Here is a 19055-nt window from a genome sequence, read left to right as displayed (position 1 = left end):
CCTCTTCCTTAGAGAGAGACAGAGAGAGAGACATTCATGTGACTTGGCTAAGCCACTGAGGTCTAGAAAAAGCCAGGCTTAAAAGAGTCGTCGGTGGTTTGACATTAAACTGACACATCTCACAGCAGATGCTCGTGACAGCTTTCACTCTGACTTATCTGTTTCATCCTGATGGCTTTCAGTCTGTCCTATCCTGGCCTGTAATCAAAATGACCCTCTCCTATCACATTCATCAGAGAGCGCAAATGCACCTTCATCTTAAAACAGCAAGTCACAGAGCTCAACACTGAATAACATCAAACATTCAATGGAGCCTTTTGATTAAATTACATCTACATAGCTGCCTATCTCTTGATTCTCTGTGTAGGCTCCTAGCGGGAAATACATGCATCAGTGAAGTAAACAGTTAAATTAATGACTACACAGGAAGGCTTTACTCTATAGATTTTAGTGCCTGTATCACCATAAACATCAGACTCAACTATCATTTGACACAGAACCGAATTTATTCATTATGTTGAATCAGAGTTGTCTTTCTGGACTTGCTTTAATATGGTATTTTGATTTTTGAATACATTTCAGATCTAAACAACAAGTTTTCTCATTCTTATGCTGTTGACTTGTGAAACTGAGTGTGTACAGGGGAGTAGGTGAAGCACAGAAAGATTGGTAATGCTTCTAATCCAACATTAGCAGAAGTCACAGAGCAGTAAAGTAGGACTGATAAGGAACATGGTCTGTGAAGTGAACCACGAAAGAAGGCCCATGTCTTTCCCCCTGAATAAATCTGATACCACCACTGAACCTTTCAGTTATTAATATCCACAGGGATATGTCTCCTCCAAATTGTTTTTCACAGTTTGGAGATGAGGTAGTGGGCATGCGGGTGATGCTACAGATCGATCTAGAGCCCAGGGCTCCTGTCTGAAAGGACATTCTCTTTTCTCTCCAAGGGTATGGCTCCTCCAATGCTGAGTCTAGTTTCAGGATGATTCCTGGTCTGTTCATTTGGTGCCATGGGATTAGTTTGTATCGTTTCTGTAAAACGAATCCTTTTTTTTTTTTTCTTTTTTTTTACCATCCACCTGTGTTCAGGACAGCAGTTACTCCTCCAGGTTTTTGTCACAGAATGTAATACTTAGACAATCAAGACAAATGTGAAAAAAGGATGTATAAATGCAAACATGGTTGAAAATAGACAGAAGAAAATGATGGTCATTATACAGCTGTGACAAGATATATCTATATTTAAGACTTTATATTTACTTAATACCTAATATGTCCTGTGAACTGCATTAAGGGAACAAAGGAAGTTTTTCTCTGTCCTGACGCAGAATTACAGTACACTCTCTCAAAGCTGTTCTGAGACAACAAAGTATCTTTATGTAGGCTTGCCTCAGGACAGTTGATATATTTGTGTGTTGTCAAGATACTGTACCTTGTTATTCAAGGCTATTCCATCTCTCTGGTTTTGTGCAATTTATTATGGGAAGAAAGGATAAAAGTAAAGAGTGGAAACCTGGTGGGTATTATACACTTGTGATCTGTAATCCTCCCCTGGTATATGACATTGATGTATTAGAGAGGTTGCAGCTCCCTGTGTTTCTGCAGCTATGGGATCAGTAGACTGTGTTGGTGTTTTTTTTTTGGTTTGGTTTTTTTTTTTTTCTTTTTTTTTTTGCAAACTCTCAGATCTTAGCTGTCTCTCTGTTTTTTTTTTCTTCTTGCCCTGAACTGCAGCACTCAGAAGTCCTGTAGTGGTCTGGGGGGTACAAAACTGTCATAAATATATATATATATATATTGTCATATAAGATTATATTAGCGCAAATGCTCAATACTTACATGCACTCTCTACGGAACTTCTCAGTTATGTCAAATACAAACTGCTGTTGTACAATGATGCAACTTAGCATATAACATTACCCTGTTGTTGGAATAGTCAGCCAAACAAGTTTTTAACATCTGCCAATGGATGAAACATTTGGCGTCTAAAACCGAATAGTTTTTTTAAACCAAAGAACAGATTAATCGAACACAGGCCGAGGTTTCCTGAGTGGATGCTCATAAAAATCAATGATATATTCAACATTTATCCCATAGAAGCTGAGCAAAAACCTTCTTGATTTGTAGTCTATTTTTTTTTTTTTTAAATCAGAAATACATGCTGTGGTTTTACTCAAGATTGCTCAGGTAGGTAAGAGTGTGACACTGCAGTAGTACACACAAGGAGCTTCCTGAAGAGGAAGTCTGTGGCAGAAGAGCCCGTTCTTATCTAACCTTCGCTTCCCCCGTCGCTACCCACGCTATTCTTCACTTTTAGTATCTCTGGGGCGGTACTGAATAGCTAAAGGGTTGAATTCAGGTCATTTATACCTCGCTGTGACAATAATCTTCCTTCATGTCTTTCTTTCTTTCTTTCTTTCTTTCTCTCAATCCACAGGCTACAGACAAAGAAGGAGACAGGTGCTGAGGGATTCTTCAGGCATGTCAGAGAGCTGTGCTCATCTTCTGGAGTCTATGCCCTGCGAGGATCCTGTTTGCTTCCTCTGGCATGTGGAGTCTGAGGGCATTTGTGTGCCCACTGAAGGGAACTGTGGTGTCGGGATCAGAACTCAAGATGCAGTCTGTGTCAACGCACAAGGTACTGTAAAGCCGTCTTTTTCAACTTTAATGAGAAAAACAACAGCAAAGGTAACTGATGCAGAGTTGAATAACCAGTTTGACCTAGTTTGTAGATCTGTAGAAAATTCTAGCCCCATTTAATGTGCCCTTAACATTCTTATTTCGCATATCCATTATTCATGAGAGATAGCAAGGAGATCCTGCAAGAGACACCTGATAAAGGCCTCCAGGAGACCTTAATTACTCATCTCTACTGCCTGTACACCTAATTGCATCTTTTTTTTGCATGTTTTATCATTCTGTCACAATAGATTATGTGTCGATTTATTAAGGAGGCAGCAAAGGATCCAAACAAATTACCTAATGAAGGAACCTGATGAGAATTGACACAGATTTCCAAGAGCAGGTGTTGGGAAAACATTTGAAAACAAGAGGGCAGGAACTCAGTGCTTTACCACGCCTGACTCTTTAAATAATCCTGATGAAGGCCTGATAAAATGTGATACATAAAGACACTGAATATGAAAGCATGTCTTTGTGTTTTAAGACAATGTAGAGTAAAACTACTGTGTTATTAGAGTTACAATTACTCTATGAATTGTGAGATAAAGGACTGATTACTCTGTTCAGTGAAAATGTGTTGCAGCCCTCAACACTATCATTACAGTGTTATAGCATCGGTAATAATTACAATTAGTATAATAGCTCATCCCTTTAAGATAAGGATTCCCTAACTTTTCCGAATCTCACCGTTTCCTTATCATGCTTCTTAACTTAATTTGCACGAGACCATTATAACTGCACACGGGGTTCGTGCAAATACGCCCCACACTTACTGCACATTTGATTTTTAAAGATAAAACAATTTTATGCGGTGAAGAAGAAAGTAATGATAGATGCTACCATCAAAATTACCCTCTTGATTTTGATGATTGTAATGATGATAACCATACGCTTTAAGTGAGTCTTAAAAGCATTTAAGATGCGCTGCTGTTTAGCCCTGCGCTCATAGCTGTTTAAAGGGGACTACTCTAAGGATAATAATATCCTTCATAAGGCTGTGCGCTATATTCAAAACTGGTTCTATTCACTCATTCTGAAGGATTTTAGTGCTTTTTCTGATATAATTGAACTCAGGAGAGAAAAGGGTTTGACAGCCTACTTGTATTATTTCCCCACGAATGAACACAGTGAAGTGTGTATGTGAATGTCTGTTATGTTCTGGGCTTTGCACACCGGGTAGTCAGAGCAAACTACATGACAATGGCAGATAGTTCTTGCTGAGTTGTATAATGTCAAGAATTATAACATTTACAGGTACCTTTTGTCACAAGCACAGGGGTATATTGGATGTGTTGAGCTTTTCTGCGACTATTACACGCTGGACCGCGATGGTTTCTGATATACACAGATAATTAAAAACTAGTCACACAAGTTTATGATATTTTTACATAATCAGCGTTCAGAGAAACCTGTATATTGAGACTTTACATTATTTGACAATGTAGCAAAACAGTCAGAGTGTGTCAGTTCAGGGTGTGGAGGCTCTGGTGTCTGTGTGGAAGAGCAATCTTAGACTACTGGAGGATGGCCAACAAGGAAAGATCCAGTATTTGCAGCGGGTGGGGCGGGGTGTGGGGGGGTGGGGGGATTGGGGGGGGGGGGCGGTGCTATGTGAGGGGCTTGAGCTGGACTTTTTTCTTTTTTTTGGTAAATGGTTTTAGCACTCTTTGGATTTTATGTATACAAGTCCTTATTCTGTGACCCCCACAGTCTCGACATAGGCACTCTAATGAGTAAACAAGGAGTGACAGGTTCCATCTCTCTACTGCAGTGAAGGTCTACATTCTTCTTTAAAGAATTCAAATAGACTGTGGAAACCTTCAGAGAGACAGAGAATTTGTTCATTATTTTCACTGCTCTCTCAGAGTTTCTCATGTAACCCATCTTCAAATGTAATCTTCATTTTGCCCTCTGACAGGGACTCGGTGCCATACGGATTTTGCAGTGGTATACTTTAAAATGAACCGGTTCCATTGCAATGAGGAATAGTTATTCTGTGTCCTGTCTTTACACACAAACATAGTGTGGCCCCCTATGTTTTTGAGATCTCGGCTGCTGAAATGGAAGAGTCTGGCAGATTGGATGAACTGTCTTATGTGATACAACACATTCCCTGTGTGCATTATCCTTGCCTTTCTGTCGTTAGTGTGCAGTAAAATAACTTACAAATAAATCAGGGAATCTTTCAATATGAACAAATCAAAGCCCTTGCTGTACATGGAGGAGTTCTGGGGAGCACATGTTTTAAGAGATTCAAGAGACTGAATTCAGTAAATGTTGTGATGACATATAACACACACACACTCACACACACACACACACACACACACACACACACACACACACATGCACGCACATTATAGCGTCAATATTAGTGCCCCCCCCCCCTTTTTTTATTGCACTCTGAAATCTAGATTGACCTGGGGCTAATTCTGTATTAGTGAGGGTCTTGGGAGTTATCAGCCCTGGAATCTCTGTGTAATTATAGCTAATGTCATGATGTCAAACCCAGGACCTCTGGCATTGATAGATAGAGGACTGAACCACCAGCTGCTGGATATGTGCTGAAGAAATCAATTTTTACATGTGAAAAATGAAGCAGACCTGCCATTGCTTCATTTATTTATATCTCTACTTATTTTCTTAGGCCATCTTGTCACTGATTAAACTTTTCATCATTCTCCTGATATTTTCTCTGTCATGTTCAGTGTTGTCCTCCTAACCAAGGTTACTGCGCAGATAAAGAAAATAAATTAACCATTGTATAATGGTGTGTTCTTCTTCGGCTAGCTTTTTTGTGAGATTTCCTGCAGAGCTGACATTCACACAGTTTGAAATGTATTTCCACCTTCAGGTTTACAAAGCTATCAGCACTGGTAAGAGGTTGATGAGCAGTTACAGAACTAGACGCTGATCAATGGGGGAAAAGGCTGAATTCATCAGATTAAGGACATCCTCTATGCTCAAATTGAAACACGTTCATTCGGCTCTCAGTGGTCACCTTATTTTGTCTTTGGGACTCATCTGCTGCACAAATAGCTAACGGTGATTTTTCAGACTTGTTGACACTGGTTGTTGTAATGAGGGATGAGTGTACACTCTTACTTCAGTTTGGTTTTTTTCCGGCCGTCACTTAGTAAGTGAGGTGTCAGACGAATACTCCGCAGTGAAAAATGACGAGTGGTATGTACCGACAGATATGATCAAGCATACATATGTAAGTTTTGCTTTGGGTTACTTAAGAAAAAAAAAAGAAAAAAAAACCCTCTCTACATTACTTTAATAGCTTTTGTGGGAAGTTGCGGTGTTCTTGTACATTCTGCCTTAATACCATCCCACCCGGAAACGGCAAATGATCTAGCATTCAAACGAAAATCGAGCCAACTTGAAATTTCCCCTCAAATCCGAAAAGGTTCTTTCCCCCTCCCCCTCCACAATTTTTTCCTGGCCAAGTTGGCACTGTGAGTGGGAGAGGAAACCCAATTCTGCTGGAATCCCGAGCAGTGAATGGCGGTATTATGTCTGAGCGAGAGTGCCAGCGACAGATCCATACATTAATAATGCAGAGCACCCTGGGGCAGGTATCCGTATAAAGAGTTCCCTACACAGGGAAGGAGCGATAGAGGGGTTCCTGCCAGTGTGTCTAAACTGCACCCTGTACCGGCAGCTCTCTCCAGTGTGGGCTGGGAGAATACCACACTTTCCTTTGCTTTACTTTTTTTTCACTTTAAGTATAAATGTCAATGGTAATCATATTGGAGTGCTCAGAAAAGAGCCGACGCTCGCCATCCGTCACGTATTATGTTCACCCACTCACGAAGTCTTTTAGTGTATTCCTGCTGGTTGAGGACCGCATTTTCTTCATTGTTTTGATGGAGGTAATGATTCTCGCCTATGATAACGATTCTCCCATCAGACTTTCTAGACATTCTGCTTTCTGGATGATACACATTAATGAGTCACGCTGCATCCATTGTAAATGTATTGAATAAAACTGAGAGAGCGCCAACTCGCAGCGCTGGGCAGTGAATTAGTATCTTTTAATTGTGCTTGTTTATGCTTCACGCCATAGCACTGTGAAAAATACAATGGCAAAAGTAAATTAGTTCTGCTTTAAAGAGACTTTTGTATTCTTTCAGATGAAAGAAAAAAGTGGTTTTACCCCCACCGTTGTGTACAGGTCATTGTAGTATGAAGTAGATCATTTAAAATAATAGATATCTCTTTGTATTTGATCTGCACTCTCTGCTACACGACAAAGACATATGCAGTTGAATGGTGCTGAGGGAGAGAGAGAGAGAGAGAGAGAGAGAGAGCATGTGTCGAACACAGATGGCTCTTCAACATAAACCCCTTTATTATCTTGAGATGTGGTCGGCAGGCACTTTTCCCCCTCCTGCGTTTCTGTACATCACAGAGCTAAGACAATAACAGTAGTTACAGAGAGATGTCTCTGGTGCCCTTTTGTGGGGCATTAATGTAAGGTTATAGGAATGGAACTTGCTGAGGATTTATTTTTGAGCATGGCTACAGGTCACCTCAGACATTGCTCGGCAATGTTGTTATGCAGCTCAGACCTCCGTGTTCAGAGCTTTTAAATAGATATGAGGCAGAGGGAACTCTGGAGCTATCTGTTTTCTCTCTGACCGTGTGATCTATCAAAGTGCCAGTTATCAGTGTGTCTAATCAATAGAGGTGACATTAATCTGGTAAATGACCTTTCTGAGTTCCTGTCTGGGCCTGTCGATATTTGGGGCTGAGGTGGGCTAATTCTGATCAATTCTCAAAATCACTTCAGTCTGACAAATTATGAGGCGTATATTCTTTCCGTGCATCCTATATCGGACTTTTGCTTGGCAAGAAATTGGTGTGGGGAAGATGATTGGCACTTTTATAAAGTTGAATTGGCTGTCCCAAGAATGTTGACAGAGCAGCAAGGCAAGATTTTGTCCCTCTAATTTAACTGAAATGATGCACTAAATCTGTGTTTTGAAGTATCCAACTAAAAATGATTCTTTTTGTGCTTTTTTTTTTTCCTGACTAGGGATGTTCATGTAAAAAGCCACTAACCAAATGATGTGCTACAAGGTTATTTTCATTTCTACTATGTAAAGGTCATGTTTTTGATTTTCCTAGGATGACATTTAATTTTCTGTTTTTACCTGCGTGCAATATAGTCACCCAACATTTGCTTTGTCTGACTCAAGATGTATTTGACTAAATATTTATTATGCTAGGTTCATTTGGACAGTCCATATTATGGTACATTATGTGCTTAATGGTACAAGTATCTCCTGCACATGTGAAAACAACAGCTTGAGAAGAAAAGTGTCTTATGTGTCTACACGTAGATGCATTGAAAACTTAACTGCATCGCAATTTATGGCACTGTCTGCTGCCAGCACACTGAGAAAACTGGTATGTATATTTTAGCTTAGTGAACCATATTAGTGCTTTGATGACAGATCTGTGTTCACAAAACTCTCATTCATATTCATGTTTTTTAGACACGTCTTGAATATTAACTGGTGCAGATGTATATTATGTGAAACTGGGATGGGCAAAACTCCCAGATTTTATTATTGCTACTATTTAATCTTGCTTGATTTCTGCACTGAATCATTGTACATCTTAGAGAAAAACTAATGTTGCTAAATTACTATCTTTCATTATAGGTTCTACAGGTTAATCTGGACAACCTTAGTTTGGCACTCAAATTAAAAACCCCCATTCAGAGCCACAATAAATTAGCTTTAAGTATGATCCTTAACAATATATCAGACTACACAAATTTTACCTAATGTTTTTTTTTAAAAAATTCCACTAAATGCACATAATGAGTAGAACTGAACATCTTTATCTGTAGAACAGAGAAGGTTACATTTGATCTCCCACATCTCATTTTCTGCTTTTTTATGTCAGTTTCAGATATTGGGGTTTTTTTTCTTTTAATTGTAATTCATCACACATGTTCTCTGCATATAACATTCTATAATTTGTCTAATTCTTAAAATTTTCATGCTGTCACAGACAAACTCCTATGAAATCAATTATAATTTTCTATAAATCTGGAAGCTACACCAGGGGAGAGACTACCTACTGTTACAAAATAATCTAAAGGATAGTAAATGCTGTTATCATCCTATAACAGCCTAAACGGCAGTGCAGTTAAGAGGGATTTTTGAGGGGGACTGTGAAGCTCAGTCCAATATGTATTCATATTCTTCCCATTTACGTGCATGTGTGTGAGCTTCCGAGATGTCAGCATGGAAAATACAGTCCTTTTTCTGTGTTTTTTTTTTTTTCTTTCTCTCTTTACGTGTGGGCTTGTAAGGTTAATTCCCACAATCTACATGCACATTTTTATCTTGTTCTAAAAGGGCAAAATGTACTTTTCAAACTTTTACAATTATGTCTATCGCACAGCGGTGAGGTAAGAAGGGAACTGATTTAGGAAAGTGGGAAAGCTGAAGTCATGCATTGTTCAGTATGTGACCTCTGGCACAGGGCTATTATCTGGCACTGAAGCATTGTATTTTTCCTACAGTAACTTTTTGTAGTCAATCCCATTCAAGTGGCTAGTGTTCTCATTACAATGAAAATTTGAGCATTATACTGGAAAAAAACAGAATAATTCTGCTCTCTGCTTCAGGAAAATGAATACATCTGACTGTCCATTTATATTTCATATGTTTCACTCAACATGAGCTTATCTATGCTAGATCACAGTACATCTTGAAATGACATTTTAAAACATATTTTATTTCTGTCATTATGTCTGCATTAAACAGCATTACAAGCTTATATTCAACGCATGTTTGTTCTGAGACCATCACTGTTTGGCTTCAATAAAACAGGTTTCTTTGATAACAGTAGTTTCATATATATACATATACACATACACAGTATATATAGATAGAAAGATATATATATATATATATATATAGATAGATAGATAGATATTATTTTCCTCCTGATAAAACGCGGGGTGAAGATGAATGGATGCTGGAAGCTTCCTGTGCTGTTTGCAGTTTGTTAACTCGTGCTTAAGGGCTCTCCACCTCGTACACACAGCAGTTATCTTCAAACCCATGGAAGTGTGGACCACGTGGCGGCCCGTGGTGCTTTCCCAGTGTTCTGTAGTCGCCAAGGACATCCCCCTTCGCTTTGATGAGTCAAGGAGCTGGCGCGGTGAACTTTTTTTTGAGGTGGAAGGCTCAACACCTCCCAAAGGGAATTGCTTCCATCCATGCTTCATTTGATGATGCATTTGAGCCGCTCTTATCCCTGCCCTCATGGCATAAGGGAGCATCAATGGAGGAGGAGGGAAAAAAATAAAAAATAAAAATAAATAGATAACAACATGTACCCTTGGGTTGTTATTGTTGAACTCCGGGTTTTGAAACTTGGACAGGGTTCAGCACAAGTAATGAAACCACCTTGTCAGAGACGAAAGTCTCCATTCCTATATTGTTCAGGGATGTTTTTTTTTTTCTTTTTCTTTTTTCTTTTTTTTTTCTGAAAACTGATCCATCACAGAGGTACACGGGGTAGGATGTGCATTTGTCAGGTTTAAATCTTTAGAGAGAAATGTTGTGTAATCCTGTGGAACTAAATGGGAGGATTAGTGTTTCCCTACCACGCATGAAACGTTCGTTTTTCTCTGTCTTTCTTCACACGCCGCAGACAGTCAAATTATTCTCTCTCAAACTGATCAAGCCTGAATCCCCTTTTTTTAAATGATGTTTAAGCACACAGTTCCCACAGGTTTTCTTTTCTTGTTATGTTTTTCTTATCATTAAGTCCCACAGTAAAGAAAAATTCAGCCCTTCTAATTAATGGATATTATCGAGATCTTGTCTCTACTCAATGACTAATGTAGCATGTGTAACTCACAAGAATTTGAATTTGAAAAGTAATCCCGTACTGCACAGATTGACTGACAGATCATTCTAACTCATCAAAGTATGGAAATTATACTGCCGTGAAAAATGGTATAAGTATAGAACGACAGTATAAAATGAATCCATTAATGCGTTTGTTAACACTTATTCCTCCCACAATTTTTTTAGGTTATGTTTGTCAAGGTGCTATTACATTTACCATGCATAATGGGAACCAGATTGTATCTTCCATTTACGTTTTTTTTTTTTTCTTGCCATTTTTGCTGATTGAATCACATAAAGAGATGAGTCTGAACCGTGAATCTTTCTTTTGGGGATGAACAACATTTCCATCATCATCAGGAAGGAACTTCAGTGTTGATAGTAATTTTCAAAGATGAATTTAACACGTAGGACATTTGGAAACTGCTATTTCCTTTTGTGCTTGACAACGAGTGAGCAGTGGCGTTACTGTAGAATCTACAAGGTATTCAATGCCATGTACAGAATATGTCATTATTTTTCAGAGTACAATTCATTTGTTCAAGTTTTTGTGCCTTTTTAGAATAGCGTTAATGTACAACAAACAGAGATTATACAAACTAAAACAGGAACAGTATGGGGCGTTGTTGTGGGATTCTCTGGCAGATTAAGGGGGTTTAAATATTTGTACAATATTCCTTTTTGTAGGAGACGCTGTTCCAGATGGATTTTGTGTGGAAAGCCGGCCCTCTGCAGAAGTGCCCTGTGAGGTTGCTTGTCCAGGAGACTGTGTCATTAGTTCCTGGTCTGTCTGGTCGTCCTGCTCCCAATCCTGCTCTAGTAAAAACTCAGAGGGCAAACAGAGTCGCACGCGCACCGTACTGGCTTTACCTGGAGAGGGTAACTTTGGCTTTTATTATGCTCCTTTCTCAAAATGTTGTTCAATATTATGCCACAGTAATATTGTTTTGTGCAGAAATTAAAATAAAAACAGATAAATTACATTGTTTGGTTGGCACTGAAAAAATGGATTGCTATTTCTGGTTCTAGAAGAACAGTATACTAGAGTATACTTTAAACGACAGCGTAATCATAACAAATTATGAAATTTTGTCGTCAATATCTTGGATAGACGTGTTATAGCTTTTAGATGCCGGGTTACGTGCTTGTATGAGGATGTGGGTAACAGTGAGCTCTTCATTTTAGTGCGCTCCACCTTTCAGCCTGTCTTAATGAAAGGAAGTACTTTGTAAATATGTGTAAAGTAAACCATACTTCATTTTAAGGAACCCTCCCACACACTACTACCACACTGCACCACACTCTATTACTGCTACTGCCCTCTCCACACAACTCAACTGCTCAAATTTGGAAATGTACTGTAACCTCAGAAAGCTCTGTAATCTCTGCTGAGGTTTATTAGCCAGACTTTGCCTCATTAATTTTCAGCCAATCTTTGTTCTGATTTGCTATCATACCTTCTGAAGCACTCACAGGAGTACTGAGTAATTCTGTAATGGAGAAGCAGTGGGAGGAGAGAATGAATGTCATTACAATGTCACTGACATCCAGGGCAGATGGTCTAGAAATTACTTTAATTATAAAAACCTTAAAATAAATCAAGGTGGTAATCCCAACACACTTCAAATGCAAGACCTGATGTTTTTATGTTAGACTTTAAAGGTTTAATCAGAATATTCATAGATAGATGGTCTGAATTCTCACTCCCTTTTTTGTGGTTTGCATCTTTTAAACAAAAAAAAAGAGCTATACAGACAGTGGTTAAGGTTCATGTCAAAAGTAAAGACATCAACAGAATGAATTTCCAAATCTTTACTCCTTGTCCTATATTGTCTTTACTTACAATGAAAGCAGGAATGTCCTTCTATAAACATACACCTAAACATATTGAGTACAGTAATACAAAGAGACTCACATCAGTACACTTAGAATTACATTATATAGCTATAGCACACACTGTATGCATTTTTTTTTTTAATAAAGCATTTATGAATGTTAATGTAATGCTTATGGAGTATTTATGAGGGTGTTAAAAGTTTAAATCTTTAATATGAAATGATGCTAAGATTGTTCACTTTGTTGTTATTTATTGGTCACGTGTCTCATCAGCAGGTAAGGCCTGTCCACCTGCCACGGCTCTACAGGAATGGAGATCCTGCAATGACCATCCATGCCTAACCTTCTACTGGGAGGCATCGCCCTGGGGACCGTGCGTGGAAGACTCCTTGGTGAATTTTAATGGCACCAGCTATTGGAACAGTTCAGCCACCTGCACTATGGGAGTCCAGACACGGAAAGTATCCTGTATGAAAATGAACGCCGGGGCAGTCATACCAAAAAGGTGCCGCATCTCTTCTGCTATTTTCATTTTTTAGATTTCAGAGCGTCTGCCAAAGCGTCTTTTCACCCAGTCAAGCCCCGAAAGGGGGGAGTTTAAAATAAACATGTTTATGATCAGATTATCTATTAAAACCTGGCGCTGTTAAATATCAAACACTAATCCTTCGGTTCGGTTCGGATACCATAAATGTCACAGAGGGCCAAAATTCAAACCAATCCAAACTTGAAGAAGGATGCTGTGTGCCATACAAAGTTTTATGCGCAAAAACATTTTACTGCAGGTTGTCAATGCACACCGTAAGTCAGAGCAAATCCTCCATTGACAAAATGTTCCTAAAGCTCATCAAGGCGCTCTGGATACAACATATCCTTAATGGGGAGAGTCTCTGTTGTTCCCGATTTTTCAATTACTTGTTTAAATAAGGCCTATATTTCCTTTGCATTGTTTCTTGACATCTTTTGTTTATTAGATTATCAGTTTTTATTGATCTCTCGGTATATTCTCGCTGGCATTTTCACACACAGAAGCATATTTTCAGACATTAAAACCAACAGCACACATGACATCAGCCATTCATAGATAGTAAGGCAATAATGTATTTACAGCATGTAATTACATCATCTTAATAGCCTCAGCAAATCCTGGAAGTTTATGTGCCTAAAAAACAGGTTTTGAGCCACTCAGAGAAGTGTAGAATGAATGTGTATGATTTAAGCTGTAGTACTGTGATTTGTATATTTTTCAATTTATACTCTTTTTGTTTGTTTGTTTTAAAATAATACCTCGTTTTGCATGTGTCACAATTCATTTTTGGTTGTTTTCACCATACATTTACTTCTTTTCTGTTACATACACCGTATGACATAAATGAAGTTTGTGATCCTCATGTGCTATTGGACATCAAGTGCGCCTTTGGGCTGCAATCCCAAACTTTTATCTCTGCATTTTCTGTCAGCTGGACTTTACAATACACTTTACAGAGCATTTGTATAGTACATGAACATATTAGATTTCATCTCGGTTTTTCTATCTTTCTTTCTTTTTTTCAAAAGGGGAGTGCTGTATCTTCCTGTTCTGAAACCTTATATGGTATTACTCACAGTCTCTCAGTAGGCAGTGTCTGTCTGCTCTCTAGCCGTGCGCTATGGGCGGGTTTGTTTTCTATTTCAGTGTTTTGAATGAATGAGATCCTGTAGTTTGTTTGATTCTAGATCCTGCGCTGATATGAGCCTCCTTTGGGAATACTGTAATGATGCTTGAGGTATGATAAAATCTTTTATTGAGCGGCATCGAGACGGTATTGTGCCGTGCATCCGGAAATCAATGAATAATTGAGCCTGCTCGCCCTGTTTTCCCTTAAAATATTATTGACATGTACATTAAGTGGTTTATAAGAAGGTGTTTTCCATTGGACGGCTTTTAAGGTCTGCGTGCCTTCCGCCTTTCCTTCTTTCTTTCTTTCTTTTTTTTTAAAGAGGTTTTAACCAATGTCATCATGGCTACTGTCCTAACAGAGATGCTATGTGATACTGAAGTGTTCACACTGAGATGGCACTTTGTGATAGAGGCTGTCTGTGTGTGTGTGTGTGTGTGTGTGTGTGTGTGTGTGTGTGTGTGTGTGTGTGTGTGTGTGTGTGTGTGATGATCCATCATACCCACAGGCCTCTCTACTTATTTTCCCCACACACAGTCATACAGCCCCAAACTCTTCTAACACCACATAGATTTGCAGCTCCCCAAGGACATAGACATGTACCTATACATCAACATACTCGCACATGACTCCGAGGCACTGAGAGAAACAGTAAATGGATCTGTCAAACATATGGCTACACATACATATCTTCATGGGAGAAGATATGTATGTCTCATGATTCCATAACTTGGTGGTACTCATTTTATATACAAAAAATTGTTTTCTTTTCTTTTCTTTTCTTTTCTTTTCTTTTCTTTTCTTTTCTTTTCTTTTCTAATTCCACCCACAGATTTTGGTCTTCTCACATTAACCCAGTTTGATCTGTAGAATGTGCGACACTGTAAAGCCATATGAAAAAGGTTGAATTTGTGAAGCTGTGCAGTTTTCTTTCTTTTTTTTTTTTTTTTTGTATTTTGATCGTCTCCTATGAAGTTCGATGCTCTTTTTGATCAAGTTTCCTTTCTTTACTTTTGTATTTGTTACCATTGTCTTTGTATGGTAATGATACCCCCCCCTCCCCCAACCAACCCACCCACCCACCCGCTCACCCGCCTCCTCTCTGCAACCTTGTGTCCTTCATTTTTCTTATCTCCGTCTTTGCTTAAACATCATTCTCTACCATATTTGCTTGTGTTGCATCACTATCCCCATCTGCATGCTGTACCAGAGAGAACTAAAGAGCCCAGGAAGAAAGAATGTCTCAATGTGTTTCTCTTCCTCTGTAACTTTGATATAATATCCATGGTGGCCTCTATAGCCTGGAGCCTAGTCTACGGAGTCATGCGGTGCCGTAGTCCCCACTGTGCACTCTGATGCACTGTCTCCGTGCTCCGAAAAAGCAGGCAGGGAAGTGAATTTGGGCTTGTGTGCTGTTGCTCTCCCCAGGAGACTACTAAGCTTTCTGCAGCCAGACACATATACTATGATTGAAGAAAAAAAATTGTTTCAGTTGAGAGGCCCTAGAGTCAGACACTCACGGGGGGCGAATGTTTCTTGCATTCATTTAATCAAACAGTATGTCCGCTGAGACCGAAATTAGGTATTGCTACCTGACTTGATATGTTGTTTTCATATTTTAAATAATCAAGAGAATATGCTGAAGAATAGTTCAATATCATGCCATGTTTGTGATGAAATCTCTATGTTTTTGAAATATACTCGTTGCTATGTTTTTATAAGTATGAATCAGCTTGGATTTAAACAAAGTCATTTGTATACAGCATGCAAGGGTTTTCAAGTTTAATTAGCAGTCATGTCATGGACTTTGATCGATTTCTCTCCCAGAATGCTCAGCCTCTCAAATAGTGGCATGGCTGTTGCTCTTCACCGCTCGCTAACTGTCTCTCTGAGAATAGACAGATAAACAAACCCACATTATTCTTCTCAATCCCTCTTTCTTTCCCTACAGCCAATTTCAGCTACTTATATTCACGTTCGATTAAGTCAGGGTAGCCACTACTGTTCAGACTCTGCGTGCTATCTATAAATGATTCTCCACGTGCTAGACAGATTAAACAGGTGCGAGTAACGGCTTGACGTGATCATGTCTCTCCCCCTCGTGCGGTGCACACACAGTAGAATGTCAAGGACAGGGCACCTGATTGTACTTACTGCACTGTGAATCAAATAGCTTATCATTGATTGCCAATAGCAACACACTTCAGAACCCCCTCCTCTCTCTCTCTCTCTCTCTCTCTCTCTCTCTCTCTCTCTCTCTCTTTCTCTTTCTCTCTCTCTCTCTCTGCTGCAGGTGCCCAGATTCTGCTCGTCCAGAGACTGTCCGTCCCTGTCTGCTGCCCTGTAAGACAGACTGCATGGTGACTCCTTTCAGTGAATGGACGGCCTGCCCCTCTACCTGCCTTCCAGGTACTGCCTTAGACCACACACTGTATCCCTTTTCTTATATACTGCTGTGTGGACATACTTTGTGTTGTTTTCATTCGCCACCTAAACCTTGGCGACTTTGAACAAAAATTGCAGTGTCTAGCATTTTGCCTCTGAACCTTTCTCAGATACAATAATTTCCTTCACTCTCCAGAGAATAAAGAGATTAAAGACATCGAATTTGTTATTAAAAACCGAGTGCAATGCCTGTATAGTGACATGCCGTGCATACGTAATGAAAGCAGTGTTATATTGGAGATTAGAGTGTATTTGAGTTTAAATCACAGAAGCTGGGAAAACCGTATTGCATTGGCTGCCAAAGCGCATTTTTGCACTCCAGTGCTCTGCATTTTTCTCAGCTGCTGGGTCACTGTCTGTTAAAGAACTTCTTAAATAGATATATCACAATTACATCTTTACAGATTTGTTTTAAAGCGTTCTCATGATATAATATCATTTTATTTGACTTTAATGAGTCTGATAATTGGCTATAATCATTAGCAGATTATCCAAGAAGTAAATTGAAATTTAATGATTTCAAACAGTATGTTTAAATGGTTTGGGAATCAAAAGTGTTTAATTGTTTTTAAAAATAACTTGATATTCTCTCTTTGTAAATAGCCTTCGTTACCACACTAGGTTGACGTGATCATATTCTTAATTGCATTATTTTCACTCTTTAGTAATTGGGAATGTGCAATGAGCCTCAGAGCCCAAGTTAAATGAAGTCATTACATCAGTTTAGCATCTATATTCAAAGAGCAGGCACAGCAAAGGCAAATCATCAGAGATAATATCTTTGTGTTTGAGTTGAAGACCCAGATTACGTATTCATTTAGTGTCTATAATTCACACGCAATATTAATGTGATCTTTTTTTTTTTCCTTTTCTCTGCTCAGTAAACGCAACACCACCCTCTCAGTCAAGATACCGAACCATCATCCAGCGGTCAGCCAATGGAGGACAGGAATGCCCGGACACTCTTTACGAGGAGAGGGAATGCGAAACACTTCCTGTCTGTCCTACCTACAGGTTAAGTACAAGCAAAGATTTGTACTTGTGCTCAGTCGGCTGTTCAGTTTTTCCACAGTGTTATAGCGTTTCACCTTAGGAATGAAACACGTTTGCTCAAAATATATTCAGCTCTCAACTCTGATCTGTTTACCAGTTGGAGAACACACAGGTGGCTTCAGTGCACCCTGGTTCCTGATTCTGTCCGACAAGGAATATCTGGAACCAGTGAATCCTGTGGCAAAGGACTGCAGACAAGAGGTTAGACATGCAGGTTTCATTTGCTATAACGAGGTGTCAAGTTCTCACTGTCTCTCTCATGTCTCATTGTGCGAAGTCTGCTTTGCTACTTTGACGCTGCAAGAGCTTTGTAACACAGTGGAAAACTTTTTGCATGTTGCTCCAGGAAGACATCAGTGCTTGTGTGTGTATGCGTGTGTGGAGCAGTGATCACCTTTTGAGGGACCTTAACGTGCAGCAGGGTTTGTGTTGTGGGGGAAAGGCGTGTCTGGAGGTGGTACACATAAACAAAAGATCACAACCAGTGTGTCGTTTTGAACACAAACACACTCACACTCACACACACACACACACACACACACTCATACACACACACACACACACAAACACAGACACACACACACACACACACACACAGACACACACACACACACACACGCGCGCGCGCACACACACGCACACACAATACACAAAACACACACACACACACACACACACACACACACACACACACACACGCACACAACACACAAAACACACACACACACACACACACAGAGACACACACACACACACACATACACACACACACACACACAGACACACACACAGACACACACACAAACATAGACACACACACACACACGCGCGCACACACACACAACACACAAAACACACACACACACGCACTCACTCACACACACACACACACACACAAACACACACACACACACACACACTCACACACACACAAACACACACGCGTGCGCACACACACACACACAGACACACACACACATTAGAGTACTTCTATACAAAATACACTAGCATACTTGTGATATATACTGTATGCATGAATCCTGTGCAACCTGTATATCAGCGCAGACACTTTTAAAGCTAGTTAAAAGGTGCTTTAGGTCTTGCCTGGCTCTCCATGAAATGTTGATTTATGTTAGCTATTAAAATGATTTATATCCTAATTTTGACAGCAGAGACTGCTGCACTAACCTCAATGTCACAACCCAAGACCTTCATCCCCAACAATTAAAGAGCTGCTAATTTTTGCTGTAAGCCTGTTCTGCATTTAAAAGCAGCTAGTCTATGCTTGTCATTGTTTGTTCTCTCTGGCTTTGTGTACTTGTGAACAGGCAGGAGAAGGGTCTTTTTTTTATGGAACAATGAACATTTGCAATTCCTCACAACAATGTAAAATGTATTAATTAGTTTCCCCATTATTTCAAACAGCAATGATGACACCTGACTATTTATACTAAAGCTGCAAAAACTAGATTAATTTACACTTTTGACA

The 19055-nt window shown here is 39.4% G+C and overlaps 1 protein-coding gene across 1 annotated transcript in view; it reads left to right on the top strand.

The window, feature by feature from the left end:
* The window catches only part of thsd7ba (thrombospondin, type I, domain containing 7Ba), an 82228-nt gene that overhangs the window by 32653 nt on the left and 30520 nt on the right, over positions 1 to 19055 (top strand). Inside the window, exons 7-12 of the mRNA XM_030786688.1 lie at positions 2444 to 2644; positions 11262 to 11453; positions 12687 to 12915; positions 16362 to 16477; positions 17395 to 17527; positions 17664 to 17767. Of these exons, the coding sequence (XP_030642548.1) occupies positions 2444 to 2644; positions 11262 to 11453; positions 12687 to 12915; positions 16362 to 16477; positions 17395 to 17527; positions 17664 to 17767 (975 nt within the window). The remainder of the gene's footprint in view (positions 1 to 2443; positions 2645 to 11261; positions 11454 to 12686; positions 12916 to 16361; positions 16478 to 17394; positions 17528 to 17663; positions 17768 to 19055) is intronic.

The sequence above is a fragment of the Chanos chanos genome, chromosome 10 (genome assembly GCF_902362185.1).
Source record: "Chanos chanos chromosome 10, fChaCha1.1, whole genome shotgun sequence".
Taxonomy (NCBI): Eukaryota; Metazoa; Chordata; class Actinopteri; order Gonorynchiformes; family Chanidae; genus Chanos; species Chanos chanos.
This window is presented reverse-complemented; position numbering and strand designations above follow the sequence as displayed.